General features: G+C 52.0%; 1 protein-coding gene across 29 annotated transcripts in view; it reads right to left on the bottom strand.

Annotated features, from left to right (window-relative positions):
• Dysf (dysferlin) overlaps positions 1–18,760 on the bottom strand; it is a 202,700-nt gene that overhangs the window by 69,633 nt on the left and 114,307 nt on the right. For 28 of the 29 annotated variants that reach the window (XR_377460.3, XR_377461.3, XM_006506164.4 and 25 more), the window contains 5 exons: positions 11,864–11,957; positions 11,235–11,312; positions 4,029–4,210; positions 1,277–1,417; positions 742–771 (listed from right to left, as the gene is read on the bottom strand). Coding sequence is in view for 27 of the 29 variants with exons in the window: in XM_006506164.4 (XP_006506227.1) it covers positions 742–771; positions 1,277–1,417; positions 4,029–4,210; positions 11,235–11,312; positions 11,864–11,957 (525 nt within the window). In the remaining 2 variants the exon portion in view is untranslated. Of the gene's footprint in view, positions 1–741; positions 772–1,276; positions 1,418–4,028; positions 4,211–11,234; positions 11,371–11,863; positions 11,958–18,760 lie in introns of those variants that run through there. The other variant, XM_006506185.3, reaches the window with a different exon arrangement.

Here is an 18,760-nt window from a genome sequence, read left to right as displayed (position 1 = left end):
TACCCCTGAGACTCACCTGGTCTAATCTGGAACTCGGGAGCTAATACCACTGAGACTCAACACAGGTTTTTCTACTGGGACTTCCAGAGGTAGAAAGAGAACCAAGGGGACATTGCCAGCAGAGGAAAGGACAGGGTCACACGAGCTAGGCCAACGGGGCTAACTGAAATTCCCTGTGCATCAGAAATTTCATGGGGCTGGGTGGAGTGTGAGGTGCTTGGCCTCTACCCTCAGATGGATGGAAGAGGACCCAGAAATTTGCATTTATAACAATCCTAGGCTGCTCTCACTTTTTTTGCCACGGTCCTCAGCCTCAGCTGCATATTAAAGGTCTTAGGTAGTGTTGGAAGGCCCTGGGCCTGGGCCACACCCCCAGAGGTTGTGATGACACTTGCACTCTGATGAATGTTAAATCCATCATGGTGAGTTTAATGCCCATCCCAGGCCAGAGCCCCTAGTGAGGGGGCTCTGAGCTCTCTGCAGTCTGGAACTCACAATACTCAGCTACCTCCAGGCAGGTGGTACCCATGCTGGTCATGGAGCCATTGAGTAAGATGGGACTTCTAAGATGTGAATTCTAGATGCACAATAGGCACAACTCCACCTGCCCTGGGATCACACTAAGCCATCTTCTACCTGAAGGAGCCTCTGGTGGGCTAAAGCAGGACCTGATAACTGGGCCCCTAAACGTAGATGGATCTGCAAACACAGGGAGACTGGAGACATACAAACAAGACTTACCTCAAAGCCAGGGATGTGATGGATGGCTGGCTAGAGAAGAGAGAAGAAGGTGTCAGTCATGTTCGCCCATCCCAGTCCCTCATCTTCACCCTCATTTCCATACCCACAGCCTGTGTCAAGTAGTGAACAAGCCAAGGGCTATGGGGTGTCCCAAGCTAAAGGGGCAATAGGCTGTATCCTGCAGACACCCAGAGCAGCTTACAAACGAGGTTCATGTGGAACCTATGGCAAGCCTGGGGGCCAGGATCCCACCCTTACCTGCTCCCAGTACCTGAAGCCCCTTGCCCCAAACTGGCCAGGCTCAAGGAAAACACACAGGGAGTGACCCAGGAAGAAAACCTGCAGTCATCCCAGAAGTCAACAGCCTACCCTCAGATGGGTTGTGTCCTGACTTGAAGTCAGAAAGGATGACCAGTGTACGTGTCAGTGTGAGGTCTCACTTCAGTTCCTACTGAGTGCAGCGTGTGGACAGGCCCGCCACCCTTGGCCTGTGCCCTAGCTGGGCCTCCCAGGCCTGGAGAGTGGCCAGCCTTACCTTCTCTCTCTGGATAAGCTCGAACGCTGCCAGCAGCTCGCCGGCAGGCTGGCTGCCCCGGGTCAGTGGGAACCAGGCCAGGCGGGGCATCCGTTCCAGGCTTGGCTGACAAATACAGCGACCCATGAACTCGTCAGCACCCTAGACCGGTGTAGGAAAAGAAGAGTCTGTGTCTTCCTTCAGCCACCTGAGAAAGTAGGCCTGCGTGCTACCTCCTGGGCTAGAGAGGGCCCCACAAGTCAGGGCAGCCTCTTGTGTGGAATGGCGAGTTCCTCTTGGTGGGAACTGTGAGGACAAGATGTTAGCAGCCTCGAGCTGCAGCACTAGGGTGAGATTTCTGCAAGAGTTGGGAAGTCCTTCTGTATATCCAACTAGTAGTATCCCCCATGCTTTTGCTTAATCCATCTCTGAGGTCATCAGAGACCAAGAAGAAACAAGCTGCCTGCACTTCTTTAACAGCCTCGTTTGACATGTCAGGGGTTCTCATATCACTAAACGGTGTTTCACCCCTAACTTCTCAATTTTTCAGATTTAAAAAAAAAAATGTGATCTTGCTTACCAAAGTGAATCTTACTGAAATGATGTCTTTACCTCCTAAGGTTTGAACCTGGATCCCTCCTTCACTTCAGCTGCCCATAAGATAGATTTCAACCCCCCTCAGTCACTGCATATCTGTTCTTCCTGACCTACCTCCATACCCACTCCCCCTCCCCTGTAGCCCCTCAGCGTCGCCCCAACTCTTGCTCCCATGCCTTTGTGGTGGTGCCCACCTCTCCCCACCTCAGGCACAGTAGACAGACTACCCATAGCTCATGGGGCAGTCGACAGAACCAAGCCTCAGACAGATGGTGCTATGGGCATCACAAGCCCTCAGCCCTGGCCAAGGAGAGGAGCTGGGAAACAGCCCTGACTGTTCTCGTGCTTCAATACAAGACGGCCTCAACTTCTCCATGAGCCATCCTGGAATAGGCACCAGTTCCAGCACTCACGCCATGCTAATGACAGTCCAGATCAGAAGAAGAGAGAAGCCAAGCACTGGGAAGGGCCTGGGGCTTCTCAGGGCCAGATGTGGCCCCCTTCACTGCAGAGGGGTGGGGCTGGCAAGGCAACAGAGACCAGGGTGATGGTAATTCTAGATTCACAGTGGGCGCAACTCCATCCTATCTCTGGAAACACCAAGATAGACCATGATACTACCCCAGGATAGACCGTGGTTCTCCCTTGCCTTCCTCAGCCTATCAAGCACGAGAAGGGCAGCTTGGAGCAACATTTCCAGAAGATTCTTCTCAAGGAAGTTTGTGGCCAGCCAGGGACAGAGCAAAGGGGACCCTGCCTGATTGGAGAGTGGCAGTGAGATGGAGAGTTCGGAACACATTTCTAGAAAACGTTGCTGTGGCATGGTATGGGTGAGAAGATCTCCAAAGAGCTCTGGCTCAGCCTGGGAACCTACCAGCTTGCCTTGTACCAGACCAGTGCCTCCCAGCCCCCATTCTCCCCCTCCTGCCCCCACAAGCACCAGGACCTACACTCATCCTTTCCCTTATGGGGGAAGTCATTCCCCAGGGACTACACTCCATCCAGTCACTCTCTGTCCTTGAGCTCAGCGTTCTCAAGAGCTCCCAGGTAAGAATCCCTGAATCAGACCTGCACTGCCCATTGCCAGCCTCTGGAATCATTTGAGGGCCACCTTATACAGCATCACCTTCCCCCTCACCCCTGGCTGCCATGCCTTCTCAGGACCTCTGATGCATCATTATGGTAACCTCTTCTAACCACTCCTCCTTGCCACCACACCGCCTGCCAGACCTGACCTCTCTACCTAGCCCTCTTTTTCTGGTACCACATGGCCTCCCTTACTGAAAGCAGCATTTTGACCCGAATCCCCCAGCTTGCCTCACTCTTCCTCTTCCTCCTCCAGCAGCATCCACACTTGCTAGGATGCCTGCATGGTTTCAGGATTTGGTCTTCGCCACAGCTTGCCCTGGTATTTTGCACAGCACTGTCTCACACTGCAGCATAAACCACCTTGTTTTGTCTTGTTTTCAGGCGAGGTCTCAAGTAGCCCAGGTTAGCCTCAAATTTGATAGGTAGCCAAAAAGGACCTTGAACTTATGACCCTCCTGCCTCTACCTCCCAAATGCTGGGATTACAGGCCTGTACCACTATGCCTAGTTTATGCAGTTCTAGGGATCCAATCCAGGGCTTCGTCCATGCTAAGCAACCACCACCAGTTATGTCCCAAACATAGAACACACCCGTTGCAGTAACTTAAACAGAATTTAAAACTCAGAAACACAAGGCTGGTGGCTCCCAGACAGCAACGCCAGAACACCATGGGAAGGCTCTGCCTGTACGGCAGGGCCATGTGGTGTTCCAGATACTCCACCTCACCTAGAGGATTCTTCACACTAGAGTGTCTCAGGTCCCACCTAGACAGCAAACCTCAGGCAAGGGGCCACTCAGGCCAGTTCAGCAAAATGTCCGATTAGTAGTTGTGGGGAGGAGGGACAAGATAGAGCCGAAGGAATACCAGCTACTGATCTACAACTCTGTGTGCTTTCAGGATCTGATCCCTCCCTCTCCCCTCTCTCTTTGATTAGTCATGTCTTCCAAGGGTCATGGGACACGGGCCAGCCATCTATTTTCAATTCCTCTATAATCATTTCACTGAGCAGCCACAGGTCCAAGACTTGGAGACCCAAAACTCAGAGCATAGCTTTCCCCAGAGTCCTGGGGAGGTGAGCATACTCACATAGGTGTCGTGGTCATAGAGCTCCACCACGATGCAGGGCGGATGCTCGGCGATACTGGCTGGCTCGCCGAAGATCTCAATCTCATAGAAGATGAGGGTTTGATCCCAGGTGGGATTCAGGGTGTTCTTCTCCACCACTGTCTTCTGGCTTTGATGCAGGAAGGAGACGATGGCGTAGGGATCTGGATGGGGCAGATGAGGAAGGAGGCAAGACTCAGCTGTGGTGGTTCAGGAGTTCCACAGCCACAAAGCCAGAGCATGGTTGTGGCCGTCATTCTGGAATAATAACACACAGGCCAGATGCCACTTCTGAGGCTGGCTATGTGGAGACGGAGATAGCCTGAAACTTCAAACCTTCCCTTTCCCATTCCTACCTGGCCACCTGGGTGAGGTGTACCAGAGAAAGTGGGTTCCTGGTAGCCCATTCACTTATCCAACAAGCCTTTCAGAGTGCCTTCTGCACAACACACTAGGGACTGGGGACACAATTGGAGCAAAACATAAAAATACCTTCCCAAACCAATGGCAATTTGAATGAGAACATGGAAGGATAAATACAAAGGGCAGGGAGTATGTTCGAGGTAGATCTGGGTTTCTTCAGCAGTTTACCACGGTGGCCACACAGTGGCACCCACAGAAAGCCCTCCCACCTAAGACACCATCAGTCGGCCAGGAGCAGTTTCTTCAGCAGTTCACCACGGTTGCCACACAGTGAAAAGACAGGAGATGCACACGTGATAGTGTGAACCAGTTATGAGGCGACGGCATTGTTAGAGGCAGAGTTGACACTCTCTTCGGTGGATGCAGAATCTAGAGCTGCTCAGCATGCACAGTGCGAGCTCCTCATTGGCCAAGGATTCCCGAGCAGCCTGCCAGCCCCAAGGGCCCGGGATCCAGCCAGTCATTTTCTCTGCCTTGTCCTAAGGCAAGTTGGTATAGTTGGAGCAGATTCTAGAATGGTGGCCCTCAAATATGCAGGTACCGTGGAATCACCTAGAATGTTTTCACAGTTCTCTTGCACACGTGATGTGGCAGAATTGGGTAGGGTCCTTGTCTTTCTAGCAAGTCCCAGGCAATATTGTGAGAAACCAGCATGAGGTCTATGAGGTATGCGAGCATTGGGAAAAGGACCGAGGGTTTGAGGGTATGAGTTTAGGGGTAGGGTCCTGTTCGTTGCTTAGGGCATATGAACAGGGAGTGTGAGATGGATGTCTGAGAAGACCAAGCACAGGCCCTAACTCAGCCCCAGCCCTATCCAAAATGTCAAGCCCCCAGGCCAGACAGCCCCAACACGGTCATTAACTTCCCAAGTGACCAAAGAGAGCTCCAGTGGTCTCAAAAGGCTCAGAACTGTCCAAGCAATCCCATGCCAGGATGGGGAGGCTGGGATCTGGGCCAGGCTCTCTGGCCATAAGGAAACTAAGAGACAAACCAAAACCTCTGCACAGGTGGTGACAGAGAGGGGGGCTGGCACCGAGTGACTATAGAAGATGCGGGAAGGTGAAGCGAGATTTGGGCTTCCAGTTAGGGTAGACAGCAAGGTCCGACACTGAGACTGCCTCCCAGGAGCTGGCTGTAGGGGGAGGGTATCCAGATCACAGTGGGAAACACTAAAGCACCTGTGGCAGAACCACACTGGGTGCCAACGGGCACTGAACCGCACTGGGTGCCAACGGGCACTGAACCGCACTGGGTGCCAACGGGCACTGAACCGCACTGGGTGCCAACGGGCACTGAACCGCACTGGGTGCCAACGGGCACTGAACCGCACTGGGTGCCAACGGGCACTGAACCGCACTGGGTGCCAACGGGCACTGAACCGCACTGGGTGCCAACGGGCACTGAACCGCACTGGGTGCCAACGGGCACTGAACCGCACTGGGTGCCAACGGGCACTGAACCGCACTGGGTGCCAACGGGCACTGAACCTGAGCCCAGCCTGCTAGCTCAGGAGCTGAGGGGCAGTAGAGGAATCGTGGAGGGCATTCCCTGGGATGCTGGCTTTGAACCTGACTCTGTGGTTGGAAGAGGGCAATGGGATGTCCTTAGCAGAGAGAGAGAGACTTCCCCGGGGGAGTGCCTCCCTGGCACAGGACTCCCACACCCACACACAGGTCCTGGCAGGCTGGCCCCAAGCCCTCTTCCTTCTGCCCCTGGCAAGGCCTGGCGGCGTCTGTGCGTTTAATGAAACCGTCTGGCTGTGATACCATCAGCTCTAAGCTCGGCAGAGAACCTCTCCCAGTTCCAGTAAGGGAAGGAGGGCGCGTTCCGATAAATAAAACCATATTAGAGAGCCGGCGAAAAGGCCTCTTTTGTTCCCACCCCCCACCCCCCCTATGCTTCCCAACGCTTTATTTTTATAAGCGTGCGGGCCCCAGACCGACTGCGTTTACACAAAGGTCACAATTGCACATTGTAGCGGCCATGCACGTTGTATTGCTGTTGGCAGCACCCCCCACGCCGGCCTCCGAGCAGGCTGGCTCTCAGGCAGCCCCAGCAGCTCAGGCAATGAGCTCAGCGCTGGAGGGGGGGGTAGGTGGGAGGGGGGGGACAGACAGGGGGCAGCTCACAAACAAAACTCACCCAGACCCACACGCATGCACCCCACCCACCCATGGGAGGGACAAGGACAACAAAGGCATTGTAAAGAACAGGCCTGGAGGCCTTGGGCCTCAGACACTAGGCTACTGTGTGCCCAGGGCCCAGCCTCCACTACCTGCCCCTCCCCCCCCCCCCCCCCCCCCGCGCCACCACCCATCTCCCCATTCCCACTCCCTGCAAAAGACAGAAGCAGCAGCAAGGTGACCAGATGGACTCACAGATACATCCTCTGTCAGGAGGTAGGGTCAGAGGGTAAGAGCCAGGTCCCCATGTTCATAGTCCAGCCAGTCTGAGGGCTTCAGGACCCAAAAGCTCCAGCAACCCCCCCCCATGGGGGACATGTTTGAACAGATCTCTCTGAGGACCGTGTGCTGCCTTTGAAAGACTCCAGACATAGGCCACTTGAGAGTACCACCGGTTTCCCTCACAGGAACCTGTCACCAAGCCCCAATCAGGACAGTTTTTTGTATGAGTCCTGCTGGTCAGACCTTCCTGAAGCAGTTGACACTTGCATCCCATCAACCAGCCAGAGTACCAGAGCAGAGGATGTGAGTGATGGACGGCAGTACTCCTCTGCCAGAGAGGATGCTGCATCTAGAACAGTAGCCTGAGATCCCAGGTGGCTAGAGTTGGCCTGAGTCCTAGTCAGGTACTCTATGCCATGCCCATAGGAAAGGAAGGGGGATGTACGCCAGAAATCAAGACAATGCCAGTTCAATTTTGCCATAGCAATATTGCTACTACAAAATCAGGAAGGACAGGTGCGAAGATGATACCTGCCTGTGACCCTGGTACCAGGGTACTGCAGACAGAAGAACTGGGAGTTCGGGGTCATCTTTAGCTACATAGTGAGTTCCAGACCAGCCTGGGCAACAGGAATCCCTATCACAAAGTAAAATGAAATTTAAAAAGAAAATTAAAATTAAATTTAAAATGTTTAAAATTATCGAACTCAGTGTTGTTGGCAAGCAGTGGGTAGAGTGAGTGTTCTTTCTTATTGGAGCTATGCAGTGACCCATCAGAAAGCAACTGGGCAAGATGCCCTGAAAACATTAAAACGTAACCTTCTCCTCACATCCCCGAGCATCAACTAAGTTAGCCAGACTCTAGGTCCAAAGACGTCACTACAGTGGCTCTAGTAATACACCCCTCATTCGCTACTCATGTACTGACTGGCTACGACATGGTAGGGATAGGTAGGATAGCTCAGTGCCCAGGATGCAGATGAAGGAGACACCAACCAAGCTTTTGAATGTGACTCCTGGGTGAGGACGGTCACTACCCAAGTCAAGAAGCAAAGCAATACAATTTAAGCAAGGGACATTGAAGAGGGTGGGTCAGTGTCACCTGGCTACATCCAATCAGCTTCCTACAGATGCCAGCCATGCACAGGGAAAGCAGCAAGCTGACCTGGGTGACAGAGTAAAGCTAGCACCAGAGCCAGGGAGCTGCAGTAGGGGGGGATGGTGGGCAGATAGCAAAGGGGCCTGGTCTGGTGCTGAGAAATCTGGCACGAGTCCCTTGTGCTCCCCAGTTCTTGGGAAGGCCTTGAGGAATGCTGAAACAGGTTAGACAGCTCCTCCCTACACCCTCCCGGTGGCAGCTCAGCAGCTCCGCTGTGCATTGTAAAGCCCGAATCCTTTTCCCAGTCTCTTTCCCAGGAACCCTTTCTAAGTGAAGCGTTTCACGAGCCTCCAATGCAGTCTGGAAAACCCCTTCCCATGCCTGTCGGGTAGATGCCTTGCCTCCACGCCCCACCCCACCCCACCAGAGCCAACCTGAACAAAGAGTCTGGCTTAGAAGAGGGAAGGCCAAACAGCATCCAGACATCAGAAGTCCAAGAGCAGGGAGTCCCTAATGACATCCAAACCCAGGGGTCCTTATGGCACAGGTGAGCTGAGGTTCAACAGACCCCACTGTGACCTGCCCTAACAGGAACGTCTCTCAGAACCACATCATTTCAGCTTCACTAGACCACAGGCCAGCAGAGAGATGTGGGACTTCATAAGTAGATCCCTCAGGTCATAGGTCACTACAGCATGTAGCATCTGGCCTATTGATAAGCTCTCTTTAACTGGGTTAGCCAAGGACTACCCCTTTGATCCCACTGACCTGTGAGGTCCTCAAAGACTATATAATAAACATATCTGGGCTCCCAATATGTTGTAAGACAACCTTTCCCAAAGACCCTCTGTGTGGAGTAGCAGTTGTCAGCAGAGCTGTGGCTTCATCCAACACAGAAGTTCTCAGTGGAGATGGGGCAAAGCAGACAGCATCTATCCTTCAATAGCATTGGTGTACACGGAACCAGGAACATGTGGGCTTGGACTGTGTTGGGAGATGACATGATGCTGTCACTTTAAAGGGTGACGAAATCTGGCCAGATGGAGCCAGGAACAGAACTGATGGTAGGTGATGTCTCAGTCCTTTGGAGTCAAAGCTTTCAGCTCAGAGCAAAGCATGTAGCAATATCAGGGAAGTCAACGGAGATTGGATGTGTCTTATACGCTTTCTGTCTGATCTCTCCTGCACACACACACACAACTCAAGCACACACCGCAGACACCTCCCATGGGTCTAGAGAGTGGATGTGACCACAAGGGCAAGCCCCACTGAGGAATAGTCCTTACCCAGGCTGTCTGAATAGCAACAGCCCACCAGTGCCTCCTCCAAACTCCACATCCACAGGCTGTCGGTAGGGACAGGCCCTGGACAGCACTAGGCAGCTGGAAGATGCTCTCAGCAGAAGCAGTCACAGCTGGACCCTACCCTGGCCTCAGACATTCTGCCTTCAAACGCCAGTTTCCTCCAGAATGCCAGCCAGAGGCTGGGCATAGCACTGAGCAGCCGGCCGTCTCAAGGTCAGTTCCCGGGGAGAAATCGCTTTGGTTTAGGGTTTGGGAGTGAAAATAAACACTTCGAGTTTTATAGGTTCCCCCATGCTGGCTGCTGTTTTCCTTTCCAGCTGCTGCTCAATCGGGCCTTTCATTCAGAAGCCTCTGAGGAAGCCCTGGGCAGCACCCTCAAAGCTCAAGGGACGTTTATCTGGGTGGAAAGTATGACGTCTCCCAGACCAGCGCCTACTGAGCCACTGCATGATCCGCATGCTGGGCTCTGGTTCCCTGGGCTACCATCCTGGGGTGGGAGGACCTACCCTTCAGAGTCCTTAGCCAGCTCAGTTCATAGAGGACAACCGGCCTTCCACCCTCACCCACAAACCCCCACTAAAAGGAAAAAGGCTAGGCTGGAAATAAGAGTCCATGTCAGAATCCTAGGCACGGCCACTGTAGCTGTCTAACTGCCCCCCATCCTGTCAATGTCATTGTACAGAGGGCTGTCAGGACCTGGCCCCAAAGCCCAGAAGGGAAGTACTCCAGCCATGGTGCTTAGCTGAGTGGGGCTGGAGAACAGGTCATTGGGAGCACAGGAACCTGGATGTGAACTGCAGCTGCCGGGAAGAAAGAAAGTGAAGACTTGGAAGGATGGGCACATGGCTACAAGCAATGCAGCCACTCTGTGACCAGAAGGCCACTCTCAGAGAACCCAGTCCTTCAAAGCCACACGGGTACGTTCTTGCAGGGGAACACCCTTGGACTTATTTCCCAACTCTATCACCTATTTCAACTCCAGCGATTAACAGAGCCCACCTGGGTCTGTATTTCTTTACCCATAGAAGAAGGGAGTTAGGACACCTAGCTGTCAGTATCTGCCTAAGCACACATCCCAAGATGCTTGGTAAATGTCTTTTCTTTCAATGTGCAGTACTGAAGGCTCATAACAGGGAAACCAGGCACCTCCCTGAGTGAGCTCCCAGCAGATGGGGAGATTATAGAAGACAAACCTCAACTGAATGCCACAGTGGATAAGGGCTCAGAGTGTCAAGTGCTGGGAACAAAGTGATCAGCGCAGCTTAGGGGAGTCAAAGGACATGTGATCTGGGTCTGAGGAAGAAATGCATTCCAGACTGAGAAAACATGAAATGCACATGCAGGGGCCTTGCAATTATGGATCAAAACTGGTGAGGGCAAAGCTCCTGGGTAGAAGGTACAGAGATAAGACAGTCACCACATCTCAAAGGCTTGTCGGACAGGGGCAAATATGGCAGATTCATCTGTCAGAATCTATGCTTCAAAACTAGAGAGCGAGAAGTCCAGTTATGCTTTGGGCAGTGTGGAAGGAGAGCAGGGAACCAAGAAGGAACAGGGCCAATACACTGCTGAAGCCAAAGTGTGTGTAGCTGTGTAGTGAAATCTTCCATAAAAGACCCCAGGCCAGGCAGGCATCCCAAGAGCTGAGTATCAGGGCCTGGGAGCTGGGTCTAAGATGGGTCTGGGAGGGTAGGGACCTAAGAAAGCTGGATCTGAACAGAGAGGGACATCACTAGCGATTCCACAAAGAATGACCTCTGGGAAGGAAAGGACAGTCGGCCAAGCCAAATCCTGCTACAATCTCATATGAGGAGCAGCTGCCCTGAGACCAGGAGACATGGGGACCTGGAATATCCAGCACTCACAGAAGATGATCCACTCAAGGATCCTGCTAGAGGCTGCAAACACTCTCCACCCTCCCACTGGGAGTCCTGGGTCCTCTCCTTCTCCCACCTACCAGAGAAGGAGTCCTTGTCCATGGCTGGCAGGTCTCGGGCCTGGTACAGGTAGCAGCGCAGATGGTAGCGGTTCCCATCTTCACTCAGGAGGAAACAGAGATGTCATGTGGTGAATAGGGTTGCTAAGGGCTGGAGCTACAAGAAGAGGAGGGTTTGCCCCAGGAAGGGCAGCAGACTCTAGCTGAATATGCAAAGGACAACAGCCATCATACAGAGTGAGCCTCTTTTGGTTAGGAAGACAGATCCTAGCTCAGAAGCAGCACTTGGCATCCTTTGAGGCTACCCAATCCCAGGGAGAGAGACAGAGAAGGAGAGAGGGCAAGACCAAACTCATGATTACAGGAACTTGAATGCACACATCTCATCTCTAACACACAGATATGAATGCCCACATGCATATGGGCACACATACCAAAAGACCCAACTGGCTTGAAAGCACACACATTTAGTTCTCTAGAGCCTCAACACACACACACACACACACACACACACACACACACACACACGCACGCACACACGCACGCACGCACGCGCACATACACCCACGCACGCACACATACTCCTGACTGTGGAACTTCACCCCAAGTATGAGGTCATGCATACACAGATGCCACCGAACATCACTTACAGTCAAAGATGCAGGAGATTGTGGGTCTGTTAACGCCAAAGCTCAGGGTAGAAACAGACATGGAGTCTTCGCTCTTGTCATCCACCATGCCGCCCTGGAGACACAAAGCTTATCAGGGAACAATAGAAAACTGACCCTGGAACCCTGCTCCCAGCAAACCATGATGTTAGTCCTAATCTGGACATACATGGCTTCAAGCCAGAACCAGCTGTGGGTCTGAATCCTTCAGAGGCTCTTATACCTGAGGGGCAGGGTGCCTCTGCTCAGACCCAGTGATTTGTCCCATCTCTCCCACTTGACATCAAGGATTGCTGCCCTTAACCCAGGCCTGGGCTTCAGGCAGGCCATGGTCCCCACAACTGCCCTTAACAGTCCCTAGAACAAGGTCTTCTCCTCTCCTGTCCTTGCAAAGGGACCAAGCTACACATGCAGAAGGGACATGCTCCTCTGCTATGCACCAAGGTCCTGCTGCAGCTGCATGGGCCCCGGCTCCCACACAGGGCTCCCCCCTGCAGATAGGAGAGGGGTACAGTGGTGCCCTGCCACATCCTTTGGCCACAGTCTCAACACGGCTCTGGAACTGGATGACTTGAGTTCTGATGCTGCCTGTCACTAACTGTCCCTGTGACTTCAGACAAGTTGTTTAACCTCTCTGAATCGTTTTTTGTATATCAGAGATAATTATATAGTATCCAGCTCAGAAAGTTGCTGTGCCTATTAAAGATAGATGAGTAGTTCTTAGGAAACTGCCTGGCACGCAGTACATGCTCAAAGGTTAACAATCCCAGTCTTAAGGGAATAAGGCACAGGGATAGGGCTGAGGGGATGGATGTCAGTGACTATGCACTACACACGTTCACACACACACACACACACACACACACATTCCTATGTGTTAGGAATTATTCCGGGAGTGGCTACAGATGTGATTTAGTCAGTAAAATGCTTGCCTCACACGCATGAAGATGTGAATTTAATCATCAGAACCCATGTAAAAATGCCAGATGTGGTAGCCCACACCTGTAACCCCAATGCTAGGGAGACAAAGACAGGCAGCCTAGCCTAATTGCAAGCCCAGGCCAATGAAAAAACTCTGTCTTTAAAAGCAAGATAGATGGCTTCTGTGGAATCCTCCCCCTGAGGTTTCCAGAGTACACACACACACACACACACACACACACACACACACACTCTATATATACACTGCATACAACACACACATACACACACACACACACACTATATATACACTGCATACAACACACACACACACACACACACACCACTCCCACACATACACACACCACCTCAACAAATACCACACGCACCACATACATATCACTAACACACATACACTACCCAACACATCATACACATACCACCCCAACACACATATGACTCCCATACAGTCACATACACATATGCATACACACATATTAAGAAAGTTATTTCAGCTGGACATGGAGTCACACTCTTTTATTTTCAGCACTTGGAAAGCAGAGACGGGTGGATCTCTGAGATCAAGGACAGTCTGATCTACATAGTGAGCTCCAGATCAGTGTCTTCCTGGTGCCTTTGAGAAATGTATCCTATTGCGCATGTGCTCCTTCTGTATCACATCTCTCACTCTGTCTGTCTGTCTGTCTGTCTGCCTGCCTGAGAGAGAGAGAGAGAGAGAGAGAGAGAGAGAGAGAGAACAACACAGAGGGTATTATACACAGACAGATTAGGACTCCAGTCACACCTAAGATCCTGTCTCCCAGGCAGGTATGGACCCCAGAAGTTCTGGGGTTCCCTCACGAAAAGCAAACCACTTGGCCTGTGCCCTGCCACACTAGTACCCTGCCTCAAGAATAGGCATCTGATGCCCGTAGGGCTCCTCTCCCAGTTAGAGTCTCTGGGCTTTGGCAGATCAAGTGTGGACAAGCCTTAGGGGGTATAAGTCACAAGGACACATGGAAAGCAGGCGAGGGCACTGAAAGTGGGGCTTCATGACCCCTAGATGTAACAGTTCACTACACTCACATACACACACAAATGCATGCACACACACATACACATACACCACACATGAGCACACATGCATGCACACACACACCATACATATACACACAAATGCACACATACGCACACACACACAAGCACACATGCATACATATACATACATACATACATACATACATATATACATAGATACACACACACACACTGCACCTCCCCTCCTACCTCCCCTCACAGTGCCTCTCTCTGAGCTGCTGGCAGTATTTTCTGGATCCATATGCAGGTGCTGTGCCTTCAGCCCGCGATTAGAGGAGGTATTCTCCCTGGGATTTACACAGGGGCTGCGCCAGATATTCCAGGCTTGGCTCAGGGCCTATTAGAATTCCTCTTGAGAATTCATGAGGCCTAGGTTTCCTGACCTGACCTGCCTCCCAAAGAAGGCCCAGCCACCCTATATGGTCCACAGAGTCCTCTAGCCATCCCCATCTGATCTGGGGCCAGGGATTATTTGGGAAAGGCACTTTGGGAGGCAGGACAGATATACTCCTAGAGCTAGGCAGAGGGACAACTTGGAGCCTAGCCTGTCTCTGACTTACCTGTTGGGTATACAGGGGGATGGGGGTGGGGGGCAGGCAGACAGAGACACAGAGACAGAGAGACAGAGAGGGAGACAGAGAGAGACACAAACACATACACACAGAGAGAGACAGAGATAGAGAGGCAGAGACTGACTTTCCCGGGGGGTCTGAACATCACCCTAAACAGACCCCATTAATGTCTCAGAGCAGGCAGAGAAATCCCTCCCTACTGGACATCTGTAGACCCTGAACTGGGGCTTCAGGGTAGGGACGTCCTAACACCAGCACTTCACTTACATTCAAACACCAGGGATACCCTGAGACCCCTTTGTCACCTCAGAGATATCACCTCTCAAAGGGGCCAGGGAAATCCACTCTAAAACCCAGCCTTCCAGCACCCTCATGTACCCCAAAGGGACCTCACAGACACTATACGGTTTTGCTCCTTTCCGTGACGTTAATGTGTAATATGCTGGTTAATATACCAACTATTCTGATCGTGGCTAATGTGGGCTCCAGGAAGGTACCACAATAGCCAGGCACCTCCAAAAGTGCTTAGCGCAACAAGGCCTTAAGAATATCACTGAGTTGGTGGATCTAACCCAGGACAAGGCCTGCCTTGTCTGAAAGCATCTTTCTCCAGAAGGAAGATGAGGGCTAAAGCAATTCTCAGAGACAAGCTGAGGAAAAGAGCCCAGAGAGACACCACCCAAGTCAGCATGTGAACAGAGGGCTAGTGATACTGGTACCAGTCAGTCAATTGGCAACTCTCTACCTTCTCCATCATCACTACGTAGTAATCAAATCCAGGGACCATCCCCAGAGCTGGACCTTGGAACTTTCAAAATAGAGAACAGAAGCCCAGGTTCAGACAAGGGAAGACATCCCTCAGAGAACAAAGAACAAAGTGTGAAGCCACCTGTCCTAAGCAGAGGCAACCAGGGCAAAGTTTCACGTTCTGGGTAGATGATGCTCTCTGAGGACCACCCCAGGCCATGTGCAGTTACAGTAAAGCAGGAGGACCGGCCATGTGCCTGAAGCTCTCAGAGTGGATAAAGGAAAGGTGGCCAGCATGGCCGATGGCAAGTTCCTGAAACCCTGGTTCTCATCTGTGGGCTTGTGAACACTCTGCCCTGGGATACTCCCCATGGCGAGGCCACTGGTACCCTAAGCAGGTTTGAAGTATCCCTGGTCGCCTAGTTAGCGATCAGTAGCATCCCACTTAGTTATGACTGCCGAGATGTCTCCAGACACTGTCAGATGTCACCTAAGGGAAGAGCAGTACCCTTCATTTAGAAACATTCATTAAAAAAGGGATAACAAACTCCCTGCCCTCAGACCCTGCCATTCAGGGTCTCTACTTAATTATGTCATTTCTCCAGTCCTGTGTTAAGCAATTCCTCCCCGAAAGCTCCACTTATTCCCCTTTAGCTTTTTTTTAAAGGCTTAAGCTCACCTTCCTCCTTCTGCCACAGGGCCTTTGCACATGCTGTCCTTCCCACTCGGCATGCCCTTTCTGCTCTCCGAACTTTAGATCCTCCTTCAGCTAGGTCATTGCAAAGCATAAGCATTTTTTTTTTTTTTGGCTGCCCACTTTCAGCAGCTTGCTACCTCTCCAGTTTGTCTTCTGAAGGAAGCAGGAAAGGCATGCGGAAACAACCTTTATACCACACATCCTGGTCATATCCCTGACCCAGAGTTGGCTCCAGTGATGGAAAACTCAGCCTGCCTGACCTTGGGCAACATGGGCAGTTCAAGGACCAAAGATCCCAGACAGGAGGAAGTTAACTGTGTGACTAACAGTGTTCCCCTCGCCTCAGGAGGTCTGACTCTGCCATAGGAGGAACCCCCAGGATGTCTTGGTAACCAACAGGCTGCTCTGTATTATCAGAAGGGCAGAGCAGGATTTTTGGAGCTTCCCTTTTGGGAAGGTTTCCTGCAATAGGTGTGGTGTAATCGTGGGTAGGGGGAGCAAAGGAGGGCTGAGGTGGCAGGTGAGGAAACTGGAGTGGGGATGCCTAGTGGGACTCTGTGAACGCCAGGTGTCATGGGATGCCGCTGCTGGGGTCACTGCCATCCGCCCCTCACCCACTCCTACCCAGCCTTGTTGGCCTAGGGCATTGGGTTTCCCACAGTCACATTCTTCACTCCATAGCTCATGCGGAGACTCCCAGGCTGGGGCTGGCAGCCATGCCGTCTGTGGCCACACACTGTGTCCTAGGGCAAGCTGTATATGGGATCCTGTGGCTCCCTCGGCGGGGGACTGGGCGGCCTCCAACCCACTGCTGCCCGGCAGGAGGCCATGGATCCCTGAAGGAGCCTGAGGCAGTAAGGAATAGAAAGTAGGCCTCAGAGATGCTATGGAGTGCCCCCAAATGTCCCCAAAGCTGAAGCCAAGCCTGGTTGGGCCTGTCCAGTACTGACCTCCAAGTCCTTCAACCAAAGGGAGGTGGGCAGGTTCTGGGTGCCTTAAAAAAGGGGCCCCCCTCTCTTATCCAGATGAGATGGGGACTTAGAGAAGGTCCAAGAGCATGCTTGGGGTTCTTTGAGAGCTATATACTACCCACCAGGAAGGCTGCTCTAGTCTCAAAGGGGAGTTCTGAATGACCCAAATTCTGGGGGACCCTATCAGCACCCACGTGGGGAGGAAGGAGGGAGAAAGTGAGGAAAAGGTGGGCAGAGCAATCACAAGCTTAGAAGGCTGGGGACAGTGTCTCAGATGCCACACCATGACTGGGGGAGGAATCAGCAAGGCCTCAGAGGAAAGTTGGGACCATCTGGGAGACTCCTGGAATTTTCCCTGCACTGGCCAGGTCAAGCAGGGAGCCATAACCTAGCAAAGCGGGTGCCCTCTTCCTTCTTCCAGGAAAGACTACTCCCATCACAGGACAGGAAGAAGAAGCAAGAAGAGCCTGGTGTCTGGGCCATTGGGAAGGACCCTACTAGCAGAAATTAAGCATCACCCATCTGTCTGTTCCCGCACATAGGGCTAGAGACCCCAGGGTGATAAGTGCTGACGCTACTCCGTAGCCATGGGGTAGATTATAGACTTGGGGCTCTGCAAGGCCATTTACTAGACAGACAAGGAAACTGTCTACACTTACAACTTTCAAAACTATATTTCAAGCTGAAGAGATGGCTCCGTGGTTAAGAGCACTGACTGCTCTTCTAAAGGTCCTGAGTTCAAATCCCAGCAACCACATGGTAGCTCACAACCCTCCATAATGAGATCTGACACCCTCTTCTGGTGTGTCTGAAGACAGCTACAATGTGCCTACATTTAACAATAAATACATCTTTGGGCTGGAGTGAGCGGGGCCAGAGCGAGCAGAGATCCTGAGTTCAATTCTCAGCAACCACATGATGGCCCACAACCATCTGTACGGCTACATTGTACTCATATACATAAAATAAATAAATAATTTTTTTAAAAAATGAAACTATATTTCAAATCAGAGGTGGCTCGTGGGATCCCATGGCATGAGAGAGCAAGAAGTTCTAGGGCTGCCTGAGTTACACAGTGAGGTCTGGGACAGCCTAGGTTATCATGAGACTCTATCTAAAAAAGTCAAAGAAAACAAAAAAGAAAAGAAAATCCACACATGTCTGGGAAATGCCCCATGTGCTCCAAGCCTGAACTGGGGGTCCTCGCTGGGCCTTGTCTGGAGAGCTGGCAGTTGGGCATTGGCTGGCAAACCCTCAGATGACCCTCCAGATCTCCACTGTCTTCACTGTGACCTCATCAGCAGCTCTGCGGGAACATTGGGATAACATAGAGATGGACTGCTTCCCCTGGTTCCCATCAACTGAATCAACAAATTGTCTTCAAATTGGGTTCCTAATGGAGCCTGCCTCCTAGGGCTGGTTAGACATCATCTATAAACAAAGTCAGTAGCCACAGGCGCCTGTGGTGCATGACCTAGGACAGGACATGAGGGACCTCCACAAGCAGCCAGGCCGTTTACACCTTCACACTGTGGGCTATGCTGGATCTGTCACAGATGCAGTGCCCATCGGGGCACAACGTGGTGACAGGCCATCCAGGACTGACATTGGTTCTGTGCCAACAGAGGTGTATTTGCCAAAACAGGCCATGGGCTGGTGGTCTGCAGTGTGTTAACCCTGGTCTATTCTTGTTTTGCTATGCCATTATCTTCCCCGTCGTCTAATGGGTGAGAAAACTAAGGTTCAAGAGCGGCTCATCTCTCCCCTGAAGTTAAACAGTGGATTCTCTAACAAGACCAAGGTTTCTTTCCCAGAATCCATCAGTTCGGAGCATCTAAGCAACGTTCCAGATAACTGCAGAGGGCTGAGGGCC

The sequence above is a fragment of the Mus musculus genome, chromosome 6 (assembly GCF_000001635.26).
Source record: "Mus musculus strain C57BL/6J chromosome 6, GRCm38.p6 C57BL/6J".
Lineage (NCBI taxonomy): Eukaryota > Metazoa > Chordata > Mammalia > Rodentia > Muridae > Mus > Mus musculus.
Note: the sequence above shows the minus strand (reverse complement) of the source record. Positions and strands in the feature narration are given on the sequence as shown.